Source organism: Melanotaenia boesemani, chromosome 2 (genome assembly GCF_017639745.1).
Source record: "Melanotaenia boesemani isolate fMelBoe1 chromosome 2, fMelBoe1.pri, whole genome shotgun sequence".
Classification (NCBI taxonomy): domain Eukaryota; kingdom Metazoa; phylum Chordata; class Actinopteri; order Atheriniformes; family Melanotaeniidae; genus Melanotaenia; species Melanotaenia boesemani.
Window position 1 is genome coordinate 12,927,246 of NC_055683.1, and position 24,853 is coordinate 12,952,098.

General features: G+C 40.9%; 1 protein-coding gene across 2 annotated transcripts; it reads left to right on the top strand.

Moving 5' to 3' along the window:
• The first annotated feature begins 7,515 nt into the window (after positions 1 to 7,515).
• tcf20 (transcription factor 20) lies at positions 7,516 to 22,942 on the top strand. Of its 2 annotated transcripts, none has more exons than XM_042004624.1 (6): positions 7,516 to 8,026; positions 10,359 to 18,643; positions 18,827 to 18,920; positions 19,048 to 19,111; positions 19,255 to 19,355; positions 21,430 to 22,942. In XM_042004624.1, exons 2-6 carry the CDS (start codon positions 11,516 to 11,518, stop codon positions 21,432 to 21,434), a joined length of 7,392 nt encoding a protein of 2,463 aa, XP_041860558.1. In that variant the 5' UTR covers positions 7,516 to 8,026; positions 10,359 to 11,515; the 3' UTR covers positions 21,435 to 22,942. The 2 variants fall into 2 exon arrangements, with proteins under 2 accessions (XP_041860558.1, XP_041860565.1); XM_042004631.1 differs by having other exon boundaries at positions 19,048 to 19,097.
• The last annotated feature ends 1,911 nt before the right edge of the window (positions 22,943 to 24,853 follow it).

Below are 24,853 nucleotides of genomic sequence, written 5' to 3' on the forward strand. Positions count from 1 at the left end.
TTTACCTAAGAGTGAATATTAAAAAATGTTAGTTTAAAGTAAAATTGTAGAACAAAAGATCATTATGAGATTCAAAAAGACAAGACACTTTTTAACTATGCATGCTTACTCTGCTACAACTTTATATCAGCAGGACAAATAAAATAGCCTTTAAGCTTTAATATGTAAAAATATGTCAAAGATCCACAGATTATTAACAAGATTTAATTACATGCTGTCACACAAGCTTGTGCAACAGAGTGAGGCTTTCTCTGATGATGAATATGAAAGCTGACATTGGCTGTTTGGATGTGGTTACTGGATTACTTAATAAACTTCATTTTGTTTTGACTGCTCTGTTTCTTGCAAGAACTATATATATATATATATATATATATATACATATATGCATCCATGAAATGAGTATTTGGGGAGCAAAGATAGATTCAGGAGGATTTAAAAATGTCTTCTTTTACATAATATCATGAGATTGTTTAAGAACTCTGAAGGAATTTTGCTCCATAAAGGGAGCAAGTCTAGGCTGGACACAGGTGATATCTGATCCCTCTGACAGCGCTGCATCAAGAGCCATCATTCAACCCTAATCTTACTGATAGAAACATGACTGGGATTAGTGATGGAAACCTTTGTCAAGCAGTACAGAACAAAGTTACATTCACAAATATCACTGTACAAAAGTGATTCCTTATGTTCCTCCTACATTTAGGAGGAACTTAAATAATTCTCAAGTTCTGGTCATTCCTGTGTTTTCTTTGAGAGTGCTGGTATTGTCAACAAAGAAGTCCAAACACAGGTTATCAAGAAACTGCACTTTGGTGAAAATACTATTGAAATGTCTATACAAGCTTTCTCTCCCTCACACCCCCCTCCCCTTCAGCTGATGAGCTTGTGGATCATTTCAATGGTAACATTTCAAGCATTATTGATATCATTGCTCCCACCATGGTGAAAGTGATTGCTGCCAGAAAGAGAGCTCCATGGAAAAATATCACACTGGTAAGGGCTGAAAAACAAGAATGTTGAAAAGCTGAACTCAGATGGGGGAAAAAAAAATGTTGAAGAGACTAAGGATTTATAATCTGGAGCTGAGAAATGCAAAAAAATCTTTCTTTTCTGACATCATTTTTAAGAACAGCAATAATGCTTGTGCCTTGTTCGTTACCTTTGACAGCCCAACTAATCCTCTTGTGTCAGTAACCACAGAACTTCTATCCAACTGGGCCTGTAATGAGTTTGTTTCTTTCTTTATTGACAAAATTCAGAAAATCAGGCAGTCAGTCAGTGCTCCCATGCCAGGGGCAAGACATATGTCCCTGTGTCCACTCAAAGACACAAACACCATGACACACTTCTCCAATCAATCCTAAAAACTAGATGAGATCATTGGCCATATGAAAACCACCACTTGCTGTCTTGGCACCCTGCCAACCAGGTTTATTTAAAAATGTTTCAGGATGCATGACCTTATATATTTTACAGATCATAAACACATATCTGCTTTTAGGTGTCTTCCCTCAGACCCTAAAAACAGTCACAAAGCCACTACTGAAAAAGAAAAACTTAGACCCGTCACTCATGAGCAGCTACAGACCCTTTTCTTTGTAAGAATATAGAAAAAGCTATACAACTTCCTGACACTAAATAACTGTTTTGATGTCTACCAGTCAGATTTTCAGCCACACCACAACACTGAGACTGCTCTATTTAAGGTCTTTAATGACATCCACATATAGCGGAAACATTTCAGTCTTGGTAATGCTAGATCTTAGTGCTGTGTTTGACACGGCCGACCATAATATCTTACATCTTACATAACATCGGCTGAAAAACTGGGTTGGACTTTCTGGCACTGCAATTAAATGGTTTGAGTCCTATTTAAAAGACAGGGACAACTTTATGTCTATTGGTAACTATAAATCTCAGCAAACCAAAATAACCCGTGGAGTTCCCCAAGGCTCCATCCTGGGGCCACTGCTGTTCAACATCTACATGCTGCCGCTTGCTCAAATTATGAAAAACTACAAAATATATTACCACAGTTATGCTGATGACATACAAATTTACATAACCATCTTACCAGGAGACTACAGTCCAATCGAAAATCTGATCAACTGCATTGACCAAATTAAAAATGTCCACTTCCTTCAGTCATATGACGATAACACTGAAATGATAGGTTTCGGAGTCAAGGAGAACAGATTAAAAGTCAGTACCCAGCTTAAAACAGCTAAGTTCAAAACTAACAACCAAGCCAGGAATCTGGAAGGTATCATGGACTCAGACCTGAATTTTAGCAGTCATATTAAAACAGTTGTGAACTCAGCCTATTATCACTTAAGGAACATATCAATGATTAAAGGACTGATGACTCAGCAGAATTTAGAAAAATGTGTCCATGCAATTTTCTTTAGTATACTGGACTACTGTAATGCTGTACTCACAGGTCTCCCTAAAAAGTTCATCAGACAGTTGTAGTTAGTCCAGAACGCTGCTGCTCGAGTCCTCACTAAGACCAAGAAAGTAGATCAAATAACTCAGTTCCTCAGATATTTACATTGGCTTCCTGTCTCTCAAAGAACTGACTTCAAAATCCTGCTGTTACTTTACAAAGCACTGAATAGTTTAGGAACAAAGTACATTCAGGATCTTCTGGTTCGTTATGCACCAACCAGATCCCTCAGGTCAAATCTACTTTCTGTTCCCAGAGTCAGATTTAAATGTGGAGAGGCAGCCTTCAGCTTTCATGCGCCTCACAGGTGGAACAAACTCCCAGAAAACTGCAGGTCTGCTGAAACACAGCATTTTAAATCAGGATTAAAAACTTTCTATTTGCTGCTTTTCACAAATAAATAAATAAAAATAAAAAGTTAATTCCTTACACTGAGAGTTTATTTCTTGCACTTTTTCTATTTTATTTTAGCTTTTTCTGTTTTTATTTAATTTATTTTATTTCTTTTAAAGTTTGTTTATAATGCACTTTTTAATTCTTCCTGCACCCCGCTGTAATTCTTTTATTGTTTTATGTAAAGTAATTTTCTTGTACATGAGATGTGCTATACAAATTAAGCTTGCCTTGCCTTGTCTATATTTCCACAGGCAGAGTCAACCTCTCTGGACTCTGAGGTATTTCAGATAGAAGAAATAGATAAAGTGCTCCGAACCAAACAAAGAACAAGACCATCCAGTTTAAAATGCAGACTATGTGATGGTATCAGTGCTCTTGGCAAAGTTTATTTACTCTTCACTGATGTATGGAGGACCAAAACTACCAAATTAAAATTAAACACATAAATAAAAAAAAAGACTCAATAAACAAATTGATGTGCCAATAATGTACCTTGATTTCAAGCTCTGCGCAAGCTTGAGCCCAAATCTGATCTGTTGCAGCAGGGGAAACTTCTAAAACCTGCGGGACACCGGTTCTCGATGACCAGGATTGAGGATCCATGATATTAAAGAACATTTTGTACATACGACAAAGGCATGGCTGCTGGACTAGTCTATTGTCCTGGTCTGTCCTCAATAGGAAATGTGTCAAGAACGTTTAAAAAAAAAAAATAGAAAACATGATGACTACCTTGTGTTGTTGCAAAAAAATGAAGAAAGTAACAACTGGAATATACCAGATATTCTCAAAGCCAGAATGTATTTTAAATAGCTTTAAGTTAGCTAAAAGTGCTAGAAGCTTTACTGTTCTGGCTCTTTTGTCACTTTTTTTTTTTTTTTTTTTTTTGGAGTTGTACAATATAATCTAGAAATCAGTTGTTCCCTCAGAAGTGACGCCTCTCGCTTCTGCTGTGAGAACAAGTGGTTTACAAATGTTATAAAAGCATCAGCACTCAGCATAATCATACACTTAATGACACTTAGGATTGAATTGTATTCAGTGTGTGCATTCAGCATACAGCACAAGCACTTAGCCACCGTTCCTTTCTGTGTGCAGGGATTGCACATTCAAGTTCCAGCTGAGGTCTTATTCCACATCCTTGTACTTGAGCAGCATCTATCTGGTCTGTATGTCAAGCCCGTGAACTGCCCCATACACTAACAGAGACTATAGATAGATACTAGTTAGTATTGGTGCATTTTAAATTCCTGACATATCAATAGTAGAGATTAGAAAAAATAGCTCAGATTTGTACTAATAGAAAGAAGTGGTGCTGCTAAAATATGTCCAGGACCCAAGGCTATAAAACAAGCCCAAATCATCACCACTCCACCACCATGCTTGACAGTTGGTATGAGGTGTTTTAGTCTTGTAGTAGTAGTAGTAGTTTATTTCGAGCACATACAAAACCACATGTACAGCCATGAAAATTCCAAATACAAAAAAGAAAATGAAACAAAGATCATGCTCGAAAAGGGGCGGGAAGAAGTAAAACTTATTAAATCCCACCCCTTCTCCAAAGTTAAAATAATATTTTCCACTTCCTGTTAATTTTCCATTTGAACTTTACAGTCCTCAACATACACATTTAAATGATTTAATATTGTTCAACCATTGCAAGTAGTTCATTTTAAACCAACACAAAAAATACATATTTCAAAAAGAAGCTTCTTCATTCATATATTGTGTGAAAGTACTATCTTTAAACATTTTTTTTAATTGCTTTAAATTTGGACATTCCTTGAGCTCCACATTCAACTTATTCCACAATTTTACTCCACAAACAGAAATACAGAAACATCTCCTCCTTGTTTTCACCCTTTTGACCTTATAATTAAATTTCCCTCTCAAAAGATAACCCCCTTCCCTCTCTGTAAACAGTCCTTGAATATTTGCAGGTAGTAATTTGTGTTTTGCCTTAAATAAAATTTGTATAGTCTGTAAATTAATAATGTCTTTCAATGTTAATAATTTTGACTGCAAAAATAATGAATTGGTATGGTCCCTATAACCTACCCCATGGATGATCCTTATGGCTTTCTTTTGGAGAACAAATAGTGGATGTATTATTGTTTTGTAATTATTACCCCAAACTTCTGCACAGTAATTAAAATATGGAAGAACTAACGAGCAATAAAGAGTATGTAGTGATTTATGATCTAAATTCTGTTTTGCTTTATTTAATACTGCTAAACTTCTTGAAACTTTACTGTGGATATGTCTAATGTGTTGTTTCCAACTAATTTGTTCATCTATTATCAACCCTAAAAATTTAATTTTGTTCACTCTTTCAATCTCTACCCCATCCAACATAATTTCAGTCTGCAAATTTGTCTGATAATTTCCAGCTGTTCAGGAACATTCTTCCAGAAATGTGGATTTTCTTTGAGTGCTGGTTAGTGTGGATTTATCCTTGTGGTCTTTTTTCAGATGCAGCTTTGCAAGCCTACGCTGTGCTGCCATGTTGTTTTTAGAGAGAAAGGCTTGATGTCTTTCCTCCTGTTAACAACACACACCTGAATGCTCCAGAGCAGCAAATCTGCATGTTTCTTTAAAGGTTCTCACACTGACAATGATCAGTTAAGTGCATTGATTTTCAGCACTGGGCTGTTCCTTGCCCTTTTAATTCTTATAAAGCAGAAAAGATGTTAATCCTTTTTAATGCAGAACTCCTGCAGCAAGGTTTAACTTTAACAAATAGTGACTCAGAGTAAAATATTGTGTGTTGCTATTAATCTGAGGCTGTATCATAAGAATTCTAATATGTGTTAGGGACCACATTATCCTTTTTATTTATTATGATATGTAAAATCCTAGAATTAAAAAAGAGATGCTTTCTTTTAAATGCAAAATCACAGGCTGTCTGCTTGATTCAACTAATCTGATGTAATTTTAGTTATTTTTTCCTCCTGTTAGACTGTAGATTTTTATTATTTTATATATTATAGTCAACTCATAAATTCCTTTTAATGTTTCTTTCAGGATCTGTAACATGTCAGACAGCAGCCTGTGGAATGTGAGAGCACACAAACATGCAACAGTATCAGTCATTAGATAACCGCTTTCAGCTTTTCTTGGAAAAATTAAATTCTTGTCCTTCGTTGTCATTTTAAATGGAAAAACCTACCTTTCAAAACAAGCAGTAATCACCTTTAATCTTTTGTAGAAGGGATGTTGTGATTTCAGGTTCAACATTCATTTCCCTTTATCTATTTTTTCTCTCTTTTTTTATTTTTTTATTTTTTATTTTTTTTTGTATTCTGTATAATCATGTGCTATTAAATATGTTCCAAGCTGGGGGATTTTTTCACAACTGTGCGCTTTGAGCCTCTTCTGTAGAAGATTTGGTGACCTTGCCCATGATGGAGAGAGTCTGGGTGTTTCCCAGCAGGCATTCCTGTTGATTGGATAGGCCTGGCTGCCTGACTTGCTGGCCCAGAGTATCATTGCCCTTTATCTTGCTTCACAGCTCTTTCACTTCGACTTATCATGGCAACACGAGCAGACAGCTGCTTGCAAGGGATTTATGCTTAAATGTTTTCACTGGAAAACCAAATAACCTGCATGAAATCACCATTGAAATAATGATTTTCTCTTAAAAAAAAGAAAGAAAAGAAAAACAAATCTAGATACGTAGCCTAAAAATTATCCTCAGTTAAACCTCTGTGATGCAGTTGCTATGGCAACTATGATAGAAATAGACGTGTTTCTGCAAGAAAATGAAATGTATTGAACTGTTGGTTGGAAACAGAGAGACCTTACCCTTGTGATTGACAGGTTAAGTGAGTGGTTGAATATGTGTTAGTGAATTTCAGACTGGAGTTCTGTGATAGTGTGTCGGTCTTTGTCCTTGTTAGGTTAATGTGCATGTATGTTGTGGTGAGTGACTGTGTTTATGTGCAAGAAGACTGCATGTATGACACACTGCAGTATATTAAAAGTGCAGCACCATGGATGGAGGGCATAGGGCACATCATTATGATGGCTGGCGAGTGTGAGCGGGTCTGCGCTGTAGTTGCTGGCCCTGTGTGAGAGCAGATAAGCCGAGGCAGAGACAACACAATAAATTTAATGGGGGGAAGGATTCAGTTTGTAGCCTGTCTATTGTTGCCTTGGCAGTGAAGATGATCTGAGAGCAGCTTGAACAGCTTGAAATTATGGCAATGATTTAAGTTTTTTGCACTAGATCTGCATTTTAGTATCATGAGTCCACCATAAACCTAAGCTTTAACCATACCTTTCTTTGATGTAGTCACACATTTCCCCCACAAATTGCCTCTTATCTGTTCCCTGGTTCATTACAGACACAACCATTCGTTTCTTTCAGTCCTGCTTCCTCTCCATATTGCTTTTGTAGCCTGGTGCCTTCATTAGGCTAATTCCCCCTCACTTGACATAAAATAAGAACAAAGGAGTACCAGCATACTTGTGCAAAAGCTGCATTTGAATCATTAGTAAAATCTAAGATTTTTATGGCAGAATCAGGATAAAATCAATGAAATTGCAAAAGCTTCAGAGAGGGAGGGGTGGTGAAGGGATGTGATGAAGAGAGAGATGAGGGAGGGGGTGCATGAATATGAGTGTGTATGCATTTTCAAGGCGGTCTTTCTTGTTGCAAGAAAAAAAAAACAGTAGTCTAACAGGAAAACGAATAGCTCGAGCTGCTGATGAAGGCATGGAAATGCAATTTAGTGACGGAAACTGACGTCTCAAATCTTCGTGCGTTAATGGAGGCTTGAGAGAAGGCAATGTGGTTAATTTTAGTTCGAGATAGGTGGAATCACCTCAGCGGTGTGTGAAAGAGGGAGAGAGAGGCGAGGGAACGAGACGGGAGGGGGCGGGGGTGTATGGACCTCGCTGGTTACGGGACCCAGAGGCACCCCGATTGTGCTCCGCTCTCATCATTTTTGGAGGTGAGGACAAAAGGAAAAAGGGGAAATCGGAAGAAAGGCCCGGGATCTAAGTGTCGTGACGGGGCCCCCGACTCCGCCGCCGCTGGTCGGGGTTGTCTGTACTCAAAGGGCTGAGGGAATAGCGGCGGAGCAGTGGACTCTAGACGGGGGTTTCCTGCCACAGCAGCGGGATTGTCACAAAACAGCCTTTCACTCTTCGTGGGGCCTTGTATTGCTACGTTTTCAGGTATGCATTAAGATTACGTTAGCTAGCTGTCTCTCACTGACTTGCTTCTCTCTGGCAAATGTTAGCTCTGTTTATACATGGAAAATGTCAGGGCTGCGTGACGGCAATTTTGTAGTGCAGTATCCACGCCAGGTCTCCTGATAGAATACGTTATTTATGCTAGCTAAACCATTTACTCAGAGCTTCCAGTTTCCAATTTCTGAGGGGGTAACATCTGCACTTAATCACCTCTCTTTAGTGGCTAAACGCTCCTTGGCTCCCTGTGCCTTTAGCCTGCTATAACTATCTGTTTGTATTTAATGTGGACGTTATGATGTGACAAAAAGAAATTTCCAGACTTGGTAAGATGCTAACGAGGAGTTCTAGCTGAGCTAGCTCCCAGCTCATACAGCTAGCTTGCATATTTAATTTGCAGTATCTGGTATTTTAGCTAACGCTAACCTCACAAAGCTAAAAGAGGCAGCACTACAAAGCTAATTGTAATGCGTATACCTTGCTATTAGCTAATGTAGCAGCCATGAACGTGAGACAAAAAAGCATGTTAAGATGATGGCAACAAACCATACGTATATAACAGGTAATGTTTGATTATTCTCAGCAAAACATATGCTTACGCTTTCATCAATTAGGCAGCAATGCATTTGATTGACTTGCTGACAGACTGCACTGAGCCAGCTTTTATTATTGCTGCACTGTTTGGGTGCAGTGAATGCTGCTGTTTGCTCGCGCACAGTGAGATGCTGTGATTAATAAGTCATCTAGAAACTGGCTAATAAATGATTGGAGATCAGCAGTGTCTCGCTTGTACACAGCAGCACCCTCATATCAAACATCCTGGTGTACAGTTGACTGACGATGCTGTGTGTGACTCAGTTTGATTGATTAGAGGGTGATCAGCTTGTTTTGTGGACCCGTCCTGTTTTAACAACCGAACCATATCCCCCTGTGTGATTATTAGCTGTTTAGGGTCTCTGAAAGAGAAGCCACCCGCAGTTATTTAGGGTTATTAACTATTTTACAATGCACTTGAAATAGACAATAAACACTTGTGTCACAAGTGGTAATTACAGGTACTGACCTCATAAATGATGTGTCATCCCTTTAGCTATTTACTATAAAGACTAAATTCTATTAAATTAGGGGGAAACAGTGAAGTTAATGTTTTTGTAGTCACATTGTTATGGACTTTTTTTGTCTTGACTTCACAGGATTGATTGTTTACAAATGAGGGAGTGTTTGTGACCTTCTCTGTTATACTTTGTTGCCTTAACAGCATTCCCCACGTTTCTCTGCAACAATGCTGCTTGTTATAAACCGGAGACAGCTGAAGCAAATATTGTTAAACCGATGTAAAGGCTGCATTCACAGTGCATACTAAAACAGGGGAATTGGTTCAAAGTAATGCTCATATCAGTCCAGGCAAGGAGAAAGGAAAGAGGCAGCCTTTAATACAGCAAGAAGTTGAATGCAGAGTGATGTTTTTATTTTCATAAATACTCCCCTCTAGAATTACTAATGTAATTTGAAATATTTATATTGCGTTAGCATGCTATTTTGTTCAATATGTTTGGATTCTGCAATTAAGAAATCTAAAGTTCAAGGAGTAAAGAAATGCTAAGTATCAATGTAAATAGCTTTTTTTGTAGCTGCATTGGGCATTACACTTCTCACAAAAAGTTTAGGATGTTCAACTTTTGGGTGAAATTTATGGAAAATGTAAAAAGTTCATGCTACACTGATGTTATATCATGAATGTAGGGCATTTAGATAGAATCACACAGTGGTAATTCTTTCATCTTGAACAATTTATTGAAACAGAAGCTAACAAAAAGTGTTGTCTTGGTCTGATGATGTCTAAATGTGAGCAGTATGATAAAGTGGGCTTTTTAAATACAAGAAGTTGTCATTAAACCGGAACATTAAGTGGTTATATCAGTGGTTCAGACACTTCTTTGGTTTCTTTGTGATTAATCACCTTGTTAGAGAACAGCATGTTGAGCAAAAATGCATTAAATGTTAAAAAGTTGGAAGATGTGCATTTTAATGTGTAGAGAAAGACAAATTAAAGTTAACCTGTAAAGGTTACAGTGCATTCTGGGTTCATTCTGATATAAAAAAAAAAGCTGAATATCTTTAACTTTTTGTGAGTAGTTTGTCATGTCTACTAGTGAAATGTTGCAGTTTGATTTGATAAGATAATCTGATGAAAAATTAAACGTAGACCACTATTATCATGTGATCAGACCACATTAACTACATCAGCTTTACCACAGCATATGTTCAATGAATTTTGCCATTGCTAACTCTTTTGATTTATCTTTTGTTTTTTCAGAGTTGTGAAGATTTCGGATCATCATCTCATGAAAAATGAACTTGTATGCATGGATATATTCAACAGAAACAGAAACCTGGAGCTCGGATTGAAAGAACCTGAAGTGGAATAAATGGATTACCCTTTTTTCTTTTCTTTTTTTTCTTTTCTTTTTTCTTTTTTTTTCTTTTTTTGGGGAAGATTGTTGCCACGGGACTGTTTAGAATGAAATGATGTTTAATAGAAAGCAGCAAAGGTAAGATGGCTAAATGCTGAAGAGGCAAAGAGGAACAGTGCTAAGTGGGGGACCAAATACTTCTACAGGCCAAATGAATGTGTGCAGCTAAAAAAAGAGCATCCCTCTGCATCCAAGAGTTGATGAGAGGATCCATGGAGTGTTTGCATCTGGGAGTGTTGAGTGAGGATCTACATTTAAACTTCTTGATTCCCTCATTGGGGTTTTTGTCTCACGCAGGTGTGAGTCAGGTCCTGGGAAACTTGCATATGTTGACGAACTGAAGGATTTCTTTTAAGCACCAAACCGTCTCAATGGTGTTTTTGAAGAATTGCTCCTTTGTTATTGTTGTTTTTTTGTTTTTTCTTTCCTGCAAATGGATCACAGCTCGATTTATTCCTAGAATAGCTCTGCTAGCGTGAGCTGTTGTTGTAGGAGAGTATCCATGTAAAGACATTTAAGTTTGAGAATCCTGCATGAGGATGTGGCGGTCATCCATGATGTCATCGTCTTCTCAGTGCCAAACTGCTTCAGCTTCATGGGAACGATTGCTCACATTTTTCTGAAACAGAACTTTTCTTCATATCTCTTTTAAGAATAGCTTTTGAAGACCCCGCTGCAAAAAGAAGCTTTTTGAAGTAGAAACCACCCCCGGTCACATTGAATATGTAGGATTTGTGAGATTTTCACCAGTTTGACCTCCTTATCCACAAGTTACGCTGCAGACAGTGATTATAACGTCAATGATAATATCCATATATTGCTTTGCTTCAGTTTTTTTAGTGGATTTCAGAAGGATTTCCTTGCTTTACTGCCAGGCTGTGGACTCTCTTTGTGGTTACTCCAGTTTTTGATCTGAATCATTCCCTGGTATAGACACTTACAGATATTTCCTTTTTTTCTTCTTCTTTTTTTTTTTTTTTTTATCAAATTGAAAAAAACAATGCAGAATTTTTCTAACAGTCCAGCTCCCCCTTCTATACCTCCTGGGTTCAGTGGGAGGGGTATGGGTGGACCTTCATATCCCCCTCAGCCAGTAGAGCCCCAGATTTCCCCACGGTTGACAGATGAATATGCAGGGATGCAACAGCAGAGCCTACACAGAGGCCATCACCACCCGAGTCAGGCCAGCCACATACTCGCTTACAGTGCAAGGAGCAGGGCGGCTGTGGAGCCACCACCAACACAGGGTAACATTCACAGTGGCAACAGTAACAACCCCTACAGGAAGGATGCTATGGATTATTATTTTTCAATGGCTGGGAAGGACAGGCAGAGAAGGGGAGGTATGGGTTACGGGGGTGGCTTTGGGTACCCTAGTATTGATGGACAGATACCTCACCAGTACCGGCATCCTGGATCTAGCTCTGCACCATCATCTGGTCTCATGTCGCCATATTCAGTAGATTATGGCTCTGTTGCTGGTTCAAGTGGGGGTGCTGGAGCCTTTTCTCCTTCTCATCAGTACAATTTAAATCAGACCCCTGCAATGCAGGCAGTACCAGGTTCTCAGATGCAACACCGCCAGCATGGGCAGAACTTCCCGACTGTCCACCACGGACAGCAGCATCGGAGCTATCCAAACTCTGCGCATAGAATGACCCCACAGTACCCACATTACTCTCCACAGAGTGGAGCATCCACGGGGTCATCAGGAATGTATAGCCCCCCTCTGCAAAGATATCTCGATGGAGCTGCTAATGCTGGGTTTGATCCCAAAGTCAACAGCTCTCCCAGTGTCAACTCTAATTCAAATTCAGCTCCTAGTTCAGTTGTTTCTAACAATGTGGGGCCAATGGAGAATGTTCAACAGAGTTACCATGCTGCAAATTATCACGGCTACTCCCCACAGTTACATTCACTTCACAAGCAAGCCGCACTACAACACCGCAACTCGCAGCACAGTTTAGGGGTAGGTTACGAAACGTCTCTAAAGATGCAGCACCCGGGTCCATCTCCAGGTTCTGTTTATCTTAAACATCATCAAACCTCCACTCCCAGTATATCTCAACCAGCATCTCAAGAAATAGCCAAATCCCCAATGCATCCCAATACACAGCAAAGTCAAATGAACCAAAATTTTAGCCCAATATCCAACCCCTCCCCAGCTGCCTCTGCAGTGCATTCCCCCAGTTGTAGCTCTTCTCCTTCTCCTTTGATGGGTGTCTCAGAGGCACACGGAAACCCCTCAGGTCATGGTCCTTCACATCCTCCTACGCCGAACCCCCGTAGCAGCCATGGTCATGGTAGATTACTGCAGACTATGCCTCAGTTAAGTCCTACACCCAACTCAAATAGCAGCATCAGTAGTTGTGGTAGCAGTGGCAGTCATAAAGGTCACAGCATTAGTGCAGTTGGCGGGTGCAGCCTTCCTCCAACGGGCCGTAACAAAATGGGTCAAAGCACTGGGATTGGATCCCAAGAGGAAGGCTTGTCTGTTTTTTCAACTTCTTCACTTGACAAAATGCAGGATGCCGGTCTGAATAGTCTTAATGCCTTGAGCTCACAAGTAGCTAATCTACCAAACACAATTCAGCACATGCTCCTCACTGACACAGTGCTCTCCCATAAGAAGAAAGATGGCGGGCAGATTCCGCAGCCAACACATGGCATGCCACCGTCGCAGCCAAGGAGTCGAAATGCAAGTGCAGCCTCAAGTGCTAGCACAGTCAAAGATGGAGGTGCAGCTGGGGTTGGTGATGGTGCCGGTTTAGATGCTGGTGCTGATGAAGAGTCCTCCTTGATTCCAGTCAGGGGCCCATCAGGGACCAAAATTGATCGAGAAGAGCAGTTTTCTGAAGCGGAACATGGGAGACTGAGGCAAATGAGTGGTGCAAGCAGCGAGTCTGAAGCAACTGGCTGTAATCAAACCCTAAAACATCCTGGAAAAGCATCAAATGTTAAAACGGTCACCTCTGATTCTCCATCAAAAGTCGAAGCTACCACAGAAACAAAAGTAAACGAATCTCACATTCCTTCATCATCTCCATCTTTTGTATCATCAGAGACTTGTCCAGTTTTACATTCAGCACCTCCAGTTTCCTCATCTCCATTCTCCAACTCCACCAATGTTCTTACTCAACCAAACTGCATCCCAGAATCTGGTTTGACATATGACCACCGAGGTGGGGAGAGGAAGATGGCAGAAATTAAACATGAAAGTGAAGCTGCTATTGAGAAAACACAGAAGGTCAGTAGCCAAATACAAAAAGATGAAGAAAACAGTACACAAAATGGTCAGGACAAAGAAAATAGGTTGCACTCTACATCTAAATTGCACAGTAATAAGAGGGAAGACAAACGTGGATCAGAGGAGCAACAGAATGCAAGCAGTGTTGGTGTGATTGTTTCAGCTCGTTCTGAGGGAAGTCACATTGAAAAAAGTAAGCATCCCCAAGACAACTGTGTGGAAGAGAAACAGTCACACTCCTATTTAAGGGAATCAAGTAGTCACAATGGCGAAGAAGGTGTAGATCTGAGTCTGTATTCCTCTCAGCACCAGAAATCAAACTGTGGCCGATCTCAAAATCCTCCCCAGTCTGCTGCACACAAATACAGCTATCCAGAATCAACATATGGCTCAGATTTGTCCATGAAGAACAGAGTAAGAGCTGGCCTGTTGGGCGCAATGGAGTCTAGTTCCAGATATTTAGGCTACCAACAGTCACAAACTGGATATGGCCCTGTGCAACCAAAAGATGCTGGTTCTGTAGCTGAGACTTTGGTGAAGAGAGGCCAAGGAGAGGGGTCCAAAGGTCAGGAGGAAAGTTCACAATTACAGCAATTCCCAAGTCTTCTGCAAGAGGTTCTTCAAGGTTACAACTTAGATAGGCGATATAGTAGACCAGAACAGGCATTTTCTGCACATCATCAAGTTCAACAGCAGTTTCCAGCTAAACACCCATTTGCTCCGAGTGATGGAGTAAGGATGCAAAGTGGAGTACCTGAGGGTTCGGCTCATTCTGCCCAAACGGGAACCTCTGGAAAAACCTCAAATCTGAGACGAGGAAGTGAACCTGATTTTCCAACAGAGACCCAGCCTGCTGTGAAGTCAGAGGTATCCAATCCTAAGAATCTTCAAAATACAGAAAAAACCGAGGTGGGTGTTTCTCAGAGCATTTTACCACAGGCTACAGAGGCTCAGCAGCCCCCACCAAAACATATAAACCTAGTGGACTATTCTCTGCCACAGAAGAAAGCATTCTCTAATTCCTCCTCTGCTGTGCAGGAGCTCCTTTTGCAAGAGCCAGAACCGTTAACTAGCACTGTTGGTCAAACAGAGTCTCAGAAATCATCAGGCTCCATATTAGCCCCATCAGAGCGGCGCTCCGTCATCTGTGATGTGTCGCCAAACCAGCGCAGTACGCCAGAGAGGGACAGGGAGGGAGACCGAGAGAGGGAGTGGGAGAAAAGTCAGAGTGGTGCCTCTGTGATTCAGCAGTCGTTCTCCTCTCCAGCGACAGCCAGTGATCTAAGTAAAAAGGATACTGGGGAGAAACGAGTGAAAATGGAAATGGCTTCAAAAGAGTCTGGGACAAATGCTGTTGGTTTACAGACTGAGCATCATGGCAGCAGTGGGGTTAACAAAGCAGACATGGTGTATCATCCCAAATCTGTTAATTCATCAGCCGGAATGAGTGCTGACCCATATAGGCGAGGTAATCTCGATATTACCCTCATGAGCTCTCATCCAATGAGCTCTAATCCTCTGTCTTCACCGTCAAGGCATCAATCATATCTCCATGGTGTTGATCTGTCAGCTGGCAGTGGCAGCTCATTTCCTGCATTTCGATATGGAGATACAAGAGAAGGCAACATGATGTCACGTAGTACTCCGCATTTTCCCTCTCACCATCCATACCACCATTTACCCCCTCAGTCTCAAACTACAAATAAGCTTCAAATGTATCCGCACCCTCACGGGCCCCCGCATCACGCTCATGACATGAGCGACTGGGTGAAAGTAATGAACAGACCCTCGAAGGAGATCGTGATGCAACCAAGCTCTTCCCCTGGCAGACATAAGGTTAGCCAATCAGAGCAAAGGCAGCGAGTTATCTCCCAAGCAGGCATGCCCAGTGAGCAACATGCAAGCAAAACTTCACTTCATCATCAAAGTGCTTACTATGATATAAAAATGTGGGAGTCGGCGCACTCTGGAAGAGAGGGGGCTCGAATTATAGATGGAGAACCATACTATAGACCACAACCACCTGCTCCACTTCCTCCACCTCCCCCTCTTTCTTCTCCTGTTTCTGTAGTTTCACTTGGCCCTGCTCCTCCTCAAATGTCACAAAGTCAAAACTCTGCTGAGCCAGAAATCTGCAGAGGAGCCACTGAGGAGGCCAAACATCCCTGCCCACCTCCTCCAGCCAGCTCCACTAAGCCTCCTACAGATGTGGCCCCCACTCAGCCACAAGTGCAGCGTCAGACTAAAGCCGGAGTTTCTGGAGACACAAATCCACTGATGTTAAGAAGGAGAGTCCGCTCTTTTATCTCTCCCATTCCCGCCAAACGACAACTGCAAGATGCGTCTCAGCAGCGAGCAGCCACAAACTCTCATCACTCCCCCGGGGCTCAGGCCGAGTCCAGCCATCACAATGAAGATGACGCATCCAATTCTGATTTGCCATGTCCCAGGCTTTCTTCCCCTCTGTCAGGGGAGAACGCATTTTCACAAACTCTGTCTCCATCAAGTGGTAACAGCAAGGTTTTGCCTGCCAGAAAAGGACGAGGTTTGAAACTGGAGGCAATAGTACAGAAAATCACCCCAAATATTAAAAAGCCAGTAGGCCATGCTGATGATGAGTCCAATCATTACCCTGGCTTCTCACACTCAGAAATACCAACATTTAATGAGTCACAGGACCAAGACTTGGCACATTTCCCCAGGATTTCAGGAGGAGATGATAGTTACATGGATGAAAGTCACTCATTAAACAACATGATTCCCTACAGAGGAGTTGATGAAACTGGGCCTTTACCTCCGCCTTCCTACCCGTGCGACCCCCATCAGACATCGCAAACCATCAAACAGGATTTTGACTTTGGGTTAGGATCCGCTGTTGCGTCAGCATCTGGTGACAAGGAAGATTTTGCTTTGCTTGGTCCTTTACCTCCTCCCCCACCTCTTCCTCGCCCAGTCCAAGGTTCCCCGCCTCCGTCTTCATCTGCCCTGTCAGACATTCAGCACTTCACAAATACTTACCAGCAACTTGAGACACGCAGAGGAGAACAGTCTGCTGCTAACCTTCTCAGACAGAAACTGCAAGAATCTGGCATGGGATTTGAAGACTACCCTGGCAGCGACTACTACGGGACACCCCCACCCCATCAAGGACACATGCTGAACCGACAACATCAGATGTCTTCTGGACGATCCAGTCTGTCGCCACAAGATTCAAAGCCACTAGAGAATATCGTGCCTAAAGGCTATTTCCCATCTGGCAAGAAAAAAGGCAGGCCTGTTGGGAGTGTGAATAAGCAAAAACGGGCCCAGAACCAAGTCCAAACACAGGCCCAGCCTCAAGTCCAGACACAAAACACAACTCTAAGTGCTCCTCCGGCCCCACATATCCCAACTCCGGCAGCTGCCACAACCCCACCAGTAGTACAGACTACCAGCTGCACACCAACGCCCCCGGTGCCGCCTCTGTCAGAAAATAAAAACACTCCCTCGCCAGCTCCACTCATTTTAACCCAGCCAGTCAAAGCAGATGTTGAAAGTGAGGACACACAGCTAGAGGTGGAGTTGAAACCTGTGCGACGCAGACGCAGAGGTATGAAAGATGAAGAAGAGCCACTAGAAGGAAGGGGCCGACAGAGGAGGAGGAGGAGAGGGGCAGTAGCGTCAGCACCGTCAATGGCCAAAGATGACCATGCGCTTTTAGGGGCAGAAGGGAGTCTCGGCTCAAATAGAGTTTTCATGGATCTGAACAGAAAGGGCCTATTTGTTCCTCATATACATGTGGAGAAAAAAGTACCAGAAATCGGGGCAGTGTGTACAATTGTTAATGCTGAGGAGGATAAGATGAAAGGGGAGCGTAGTGCAGTCGGAGGGAAAGCTGGCGGGAGTGGGATTGATTCCTTCCTGACTTCAGCTATTTCCTCCCAGTTATCATGGAGAGACAGAGAAGCAGAGAAAAGGGAGACAGACGAGGTGGAAAGTACACTTCAGTCAGGCAAAGCACTCCCCTCATCTGGTTATGTTGTTTCAGGCTCCGTGATTACAGAGACTAATCACTCAGGCCGCCTGCTATGTTGCCTGTGTCAGAAATGGGCAAATTACAAGCACCTCGGAGATCTGTATGGGCCGTACTATCCAGCTGAATATGCCGCAAAGCTTCCCAAGAACCAGCCCCAGATCAGACAATGTCAGGCCCCCACAGGCACAAACAAAATCGGACCAAACTCGGACATGAGCTCAAATACTTTGAATGCCATCCAAGACACACAAACACACCATGCTCCGTTCACCAAGCCTTCAACAGAGCACATCTGTGCTGTGGATGTAGATTCAAACCCAGAATCCTTCACCACCACAGTCAGAACTGCCTCCCCAGCTACAACAGAGGAGATGATGTATGTGGCTGCCAAGCAAACTAACACAGCTTCATCCTCTCCATCCTCCTCCACTGTTAAGACACCTCTGACCCGAGACATGAATCCAGATATCCCACCTATCCCTGAGCTTAAGAGAGAGCCAGACCTCGAAAGTGACCAGCAGCATGCAGCGCAGAAACATCCGCTGCAGCCGACAGATGAAACTCAGCAGCGACCTCAGCACAGAAAGCTGACATCGCATCCTCGCTTTAAAAGGAGACACAAGTCCAGTGAAGATTCCCCCAGAATGGTACCATCCAACAGTAAGGCATCCCTACCCTTTCAGCCCCCTCCACCCACCTTGGACTCCCTGGGACCATTGGCCCAACTGGCACAGCTGCCTCAGATGCCCATAGACCCAGAGGAGCTGTGGGTGCATGAAGGATGTATTGTATGGACCAGTGGAGTTTACATAGTCAATGGGAGACTGTACGGCCTGCAGGAGGCACTAGATGGTGCCAGAGAGACAGTGAGTGTTGTCTGCATCTTTTTGACCTGTCTTTTTTAGGGATAAATTGCATGTGCTGTATAAGTGTGACTCCTGTGTTGTGAAATATGTAATAATACAGCTTGCTTAGATTTTTTTTGTCAGCTTCAAAAGTGATTGTCATCATTTCTTTTGTTTTGAAACATTTTGTCTTTTCCTCTTCAGAGTTGTTCATACTGTGAGATGGTGGGCTCAACCCTGGGCTGCTATAGTAAAGGCTGCACACTCCGCTACCACTACCTATGTGCTATTGAAGCAGGTGAGCTGGTGCATTAAATACAGCTTTCCTGTGAAAGACTTACCCTGATACATCCCATAGATACTGATTATTAAAAAATGATGTGGTACACTCCTTTAAGGATTGATTTTGTTTATTATTTTGTCAGATTGTTCTCTAAACGAAGATAACTTCTCACTGAGATGTCCGAAGCACAAGGTAAAAAAAGAGAGGTTGGTTTTCATTTGTGGAATTCCTTTATAACAGTCTCACTCTTTCACTCTTTTTCGTTTTGGTGTTGCAATTCCCCACAGCTGATTCACTAAATCTACTCTATTGTCTTTTTTCCAACTCCTCGTGTCTCCTTTTAACTCAGTTTACCCAGAGCGTCCGGCCAGCCAAGTCAGTGTACCCAGAGCAGTCAGAAAGAGGTTGAAAGAAACCGAGGGGAGGAAGAGACACCGCAGTCTGGGAGCTGTAAGTTTAAACTTATCTCTTTGCTTTGATGTGGATGTGTAATCTGATTTGAATGTAGGTTTATTCACTGGATTAGTGCGTTAGTGTATAAGTGTATGTTTGTTGTTCCTCACACCCTCTGGATTTCCATGTGTTTCATGCAGCCTGGAAAACAGTATCTGTCTCATTGAGTGTTGGCATCTATATTATGTTGTTTTGTCACCAACTTCAGTGTAACTTCACAACTCAGCAGGATCATTCACACCCCACAAATATTTATCTATATAACGTGCAGTGTTCTCCTCAACTAATTTCTCTATTAAACTATTTAATACCCATCCATCAGAAGCGGGTGGTCTTTGAATGGCTCCTGAGGGAAATGATTACCCTCATATTGCTGCTCTTCTCACCTGCACAACTGTGCTCCTGTCACTTCCCGTCACTACCACCCCCTCACATTCAGACCAGCCTGTCTCCATGGAAACCGATACACAAACATTATCTTTTATTTTTGCTGTTTATGTAGGACATAGAATGGTTATTTCAAGTGAAGGCTTTATAATGGCTGTGTGTTACTTTTGCTTCATTAGGATTTGTTTGAAAGAAAATGTAGTCTGTTTTCACAACCATTGACTTTACTAGTAGTTATGGGCTGATTTGGTCAAATAGTAATTTGTAGTATGAGAACGACTGCAAAGTCTGCAGCAGCGAGAAGTACCTCAATAGGGTTATGATTTTGGAAAAGTTCTCCAGTGTTTATCTAAATTGTCTATGTTGCATACTTTATCCCGTAATGTATGGCTCCCCTACAGTCTCCAAACAAAAATAAATTGTTTACTTTTCATTTTCATATTTATTTACTTTCATAAATGTTTATTTATTTATTAGTCATCATCCATTTATTTACCTTAGTGTTGCATAATGATGAAACACAACACATCTGGTACCTTCTTAGTTTTTTATTCATTTTATCCATTTATTATTTTAGAAATTATTTTTTGTGCATTTTTACTTTTTATTTATTCATCTATTTATTTACCTTTATTATTGCATAATGATAGCACACCGCTGCCAACCTCTTAGTTTATTTTATTTCTTATTTTCATATTTATTATTCATGCCTTTTTTACTTTGTGTTGTATAATGAAGACAAAACATCTGACAACGTCTTAGTTTTTAATAATTTATTTTTTATTCATCATTTCATATTTATTTTTGTGTATTTATTAATTTATTTACCTTTGCATTCCATAATAATGGTATACAACACACCTGGCTGTTTTATTTTATTTTATTTTATGTCCCTGCTAGTCATCTTCAAAAAATTCAGCTAGGTATCCCCCCTTTATCAGTTATTGTACACCGCTGGTTTGTCTGTCGGTTAGCAGAATAACTCAAAATGTTACGGGCCGATTTCCTTAAAATTTTCAGGAAATGTCAGAAATGGAATAAGGAACAAGTGATTAGATTTTGGGTTTGGTCCAGATCACCGCCTGGATCCAGGGATTTTTTTCAAGTATTTTCCACTATAGAAAGATGGGGATAATTTTGCCGTAAGACAGGCATGTCAAACTGGTCCAGCAAAGGGCCGTGTGGCTGCAGGTTTTTGTTCCAACCAAGCAGCAGCACACCAGATTTGACTAATTCAATCAACTGATCTCAGTCTTCAGACAGCTGATTGGTCAAACTGTGTGCTCTTGGCTGGTTGGAACAAAAACCTGCAGCCACACGGCCCTTTGCTGGACCAGTTTGACATGCCTGCCGTAAGAGGTTCTAACTCAAAAATAATGCCCACAGTCATTGCCAAGAAACAAATTACCTTGGCGGAGGTCTACGCTCTCTTAGTGCTTCTAGTTTATTTTTGCTTTCTAAATCAGAAACAGGCAAAAAAAAAAGTTGCATGCTAACTGCTAGCATAGCACAGAGTACCGCTTGCTGCGCCCTGCGTAATATGTCAACTATGTTTAAGAAGGTTTTGGAAACGGCTGTAATCTTTGCAAGTAATCCAACTTAAAGTGAGCCTATTGGTGAAATGTTTCTTTACATGAAATCTTTATTTTATATGATCATCTTTTTGTTGTGTATCCTCTCCTAGGTTAACTTGGACAAGAGGAGGCTGACTAATGTGAAGACACGACTGGCATTTTGTAGAGAACAACTTAAAGGGAATGTACAATTTTTCAACAGAAAACAGCATTATCTACATTTAAAACAACGGAGGAGAGACATTTTTTTATATAATCATTGCTCTTTAAAGCAGAAAATTAAAAAAAAAAAAAAACATGGACATGCAACACAGGAACGGAGTTGCAAAAACGAGACTTTAAGAAGAAAAAAAAAACTATCAAAGCGGGACGAAATAAGACGAGGAGGCTGATGGAAGAATTAAAGGAACTTTGCTGTAAAGAACAAAAGAAACAAACTTCCTCTCTAGGCTTACTTTGATTTTCCAGACACCCTTAAAGTGTTCAACTCTTGTTTATCATCATCTACCTTTTATTTTTTATTTGCTTTGAGGAGGTGTAACGGAGCAAATTGGGGATCAAACCCCCCCAAAAAATGAGAGAATTTTATATCCGCTCACTAGTAGTATTTTGTCTTATGATATTAGGATGACCATTTATTATTTTAGTCATTATTATTTTGTATCCTCATCAGTATTTACTCATGAAAATGAAATGGATGTATCACACATTTTTTATTCAGTCAGCACATGAGTTTTGAGGTTTATTTTTCCCAATCCTGGAGAGGGATGAGCCAGAGTGGTGATGTCTGGAATGTCAGGGTCGAGTTTGCCGCAAAGACATTATTGCCTTGGAGAATGGACATCTGTTGCCTTTCAAAAAAGTCTTGTATGAGTGAGAAATGAGTGTATGTGTGCGTGTGTGTGTGCTTGTGTGAGGGGAAGAAAAAAAAAAGCCGATATCTGGGTCTTTGATTCCATTTTGGTCCTTTTTGAAAAGTGTTCTTATTTTTCATCGCTGGGGTTTTTATGGTACAGATAGTATTCATGGAAAAATTAGATGGACAGTCTTATTTTTCAAGTACAAAAATGTTCGTAATGTGCAAAGAAAAAGCAAGAGACTTGTAGGAGGAGAAGATAACACTATGGACTTATGCGTGTTTGCCATCTTTTAACCATGTTGACAGAGGAGATGGACTGGACCACGAGGAGCCTTCATCAGTTTGCAACCACGTTCCTCATGCAAACTTACACATGACTAACACATCAGTCCCTAAGACAGTGATGAACATTTTTTGACTTAATCTTGGGAGATGGTGTCATATGAACGCCTGCAACTGGCCGCCTGCCCCGGCCGATGTGAAGCGAGCTTAACCAAGTACTTCTGAATGGTTTCATTCTTCAGTGGCACAGCAGCGATCTAATCGGGAGATGCAAAGTACATTCAAAAGAAGCATTGCCATCCGATTTAAAAGTGAGTCCTACATAGTGTTGTCTTTATCATTTTTTATTGTTATTCTTGTAAAAAAAAAAAGAACAAAAAAGTCAAACTTAAAAGAAGACAGTCACTATCAAAACCATGCTGTATTAGAAACCTGTCAATATGTATATGAATTATGAATACACTTAAAATGCTTCAAATATGCTCCTTATTTCTTAAGCTTTTTTTGTTTTGTTTTCATTTGTCCTGCTTTGAGAAGGGTGGCATGTCCTCTTTGGGTCAGGATTGAGATCCTCTCCCAAGGAGGAGTTCGGGTGTTTTGGGGTCTTGGGGAAAAATGGAGCAGGATGTTGGTGCATCGGCTGCAGTGATGGGTCTGTCATGGTGAAGGGGATGAAGCTCCTGATTTACCATCTGACCTATGTTCCTAACCTCACCTATGCTGACGAGCTGTGGGAAGTGACCAAAAAAACAAGATTCCAATACAAGCAGCCAAAATGAGTTTCCTTCACCAGGTGTCTCCTTTAGATACAATGAAAAGCTCTGCCATCCAGGAGGGACTTGGGAGTAAAGCGGCTGCTCCTCCACATCAAAGGTGCCAGATGAGGTGACTCTTTCATCTGGTTAGGATGCCTCCTTAGTCAGGTGTTCTGGGCTCGTTCTATGTGGACACACTGCAGGGACCTGGACCTTCAGGTGGCCTGGGAACGCCTCGGGGATCTACTCAGATAAAAAGGAAGAAGTATCCATGGAAAGGAAATTCTGCTTTTTTTTAAGCTGCTACCCCCAAAACCCGACCCAGATAAGCAGTAGATAATGGATGGATGAATTGTTTCTGCTTTGGTTGCCATGTTTCTTTTGTTTAGCAACTTTACTGTTTGCTCAGGTCTCTTTCTGTGACACATTAGCTATCTACTTCTATTTTCATCCCTGCACACATTCAAGCAAAATTCATTTTGAGAGGAGAGTTTAACCCGTTTGCTGATGTGAATCTCGCAAAGTTAAAGATTTAACTTGGCAAAGGTTTTTATTTTTAAAGGGTATCATGTTGTGTAGACTAAAGTATTCTGTAGGAAAACAACTTTAAATATTACATTTGATATGAGTAAAATGTAAACATAAAAATCTGTTTCCCAACATTTTGGGTGCTGTGTAAAATATAAACCAAAGAAAGTCATGACTTCTGAATTATTTGGAGATGGCATTCGATTAAAAATATTACATAGACAAGTGAGATGTTGAAGAGAAGAAAAGTGTTCATTGGACAGTACTACCTCGAATCATTATACTTAAAAGTCATGTTGTTCCACAGAGTTGCATCATCTTACCAGAGTGGAAAAACCAGTTAGGTAATGGTATCTTCTCATTTGTGCTTTTAAACACTTTTAGGCCTCATTTTTGCTTTTCTTTCCATAACACTCCAAATTTTCAGTGGTTGCAGGACAGGTAAACACCATTTAGCCTCACTGTTGTGATTACAATCATTTTAATCGTAGGGTTTAAACTATTTGGACAAAAACAAAATAATCTGATCCTAAGAAGGCCTTAGAAAGTCAGGTGAGCAACACATAACACAATAATATTTATTTAATAAACACTGAGCAAAAACAGGCAGTGTGTAAAATGCTAAATATTCGGATTCAGTAGCTTTTACAGTGATGACTTGAAGTTATTGAAGTTCTCAGATGTTATCGTTGTGGAAGAGTATTGGTCCTCTCCTTTTTACAACATTGCCTCAGTTCGTTGAAGCTTGTAGAAAGTCGTCAGTGTGCATCTTTCCTCAGGTGCCTACCACAATATTTCAGTCAGGTTAACTTTGGGTCATTGCAACACTTTTTTTCCAATTTCAATTATTCTGTAGTAGATTTGCTGCTGTGTTTGGGATCATTGTCCTGTTTCATGACCCAATTTCAGCCAAGCTTTAGCTATTAAACAGATGGCTTCTCATTTAACTCTAGAATATTTTGGTGTACAGAGGAGCTTATGGTTGAATCAAGGTGTCCAGATCCCGTGGCTGCAAAAACAAGCCCAAATCCTTCCTCTTTGTTTGATAGTTTGCATAAAAAGTTTGTGCTGTGTTTTGACTTTTGAGAAAATGGTGCTGAGCAGCATGAA

What these genes read in the sequence shown, in the direction of transcription:
- tcf20 (XM_042004624.1), top strand. Translation starts at nt 11,516, where the DNA reads ATGCAGAATTTTTCTAACAGTCCAGCTCCCCCTTCTATACCTCCTGGG. An exon ending in TAGATGGTGCCAGAGAGACA is followed by an intron (nt 18,644 to 18,826) that starts GTGAGTGTTGTC and finishes TTTCCTCTTCAG; the next exon opens with AGTTGTTCATACTGTGAGAT. An exon ending in CCTATGTGCTATTGAAGCAG is followed by an intron (nt 18,921 to 19,047) that starts GTGAGCTGGTGC and finishes TTATTTTGTCAG; the next exon opens with ATTGTTCTCTAAACGAAGAT.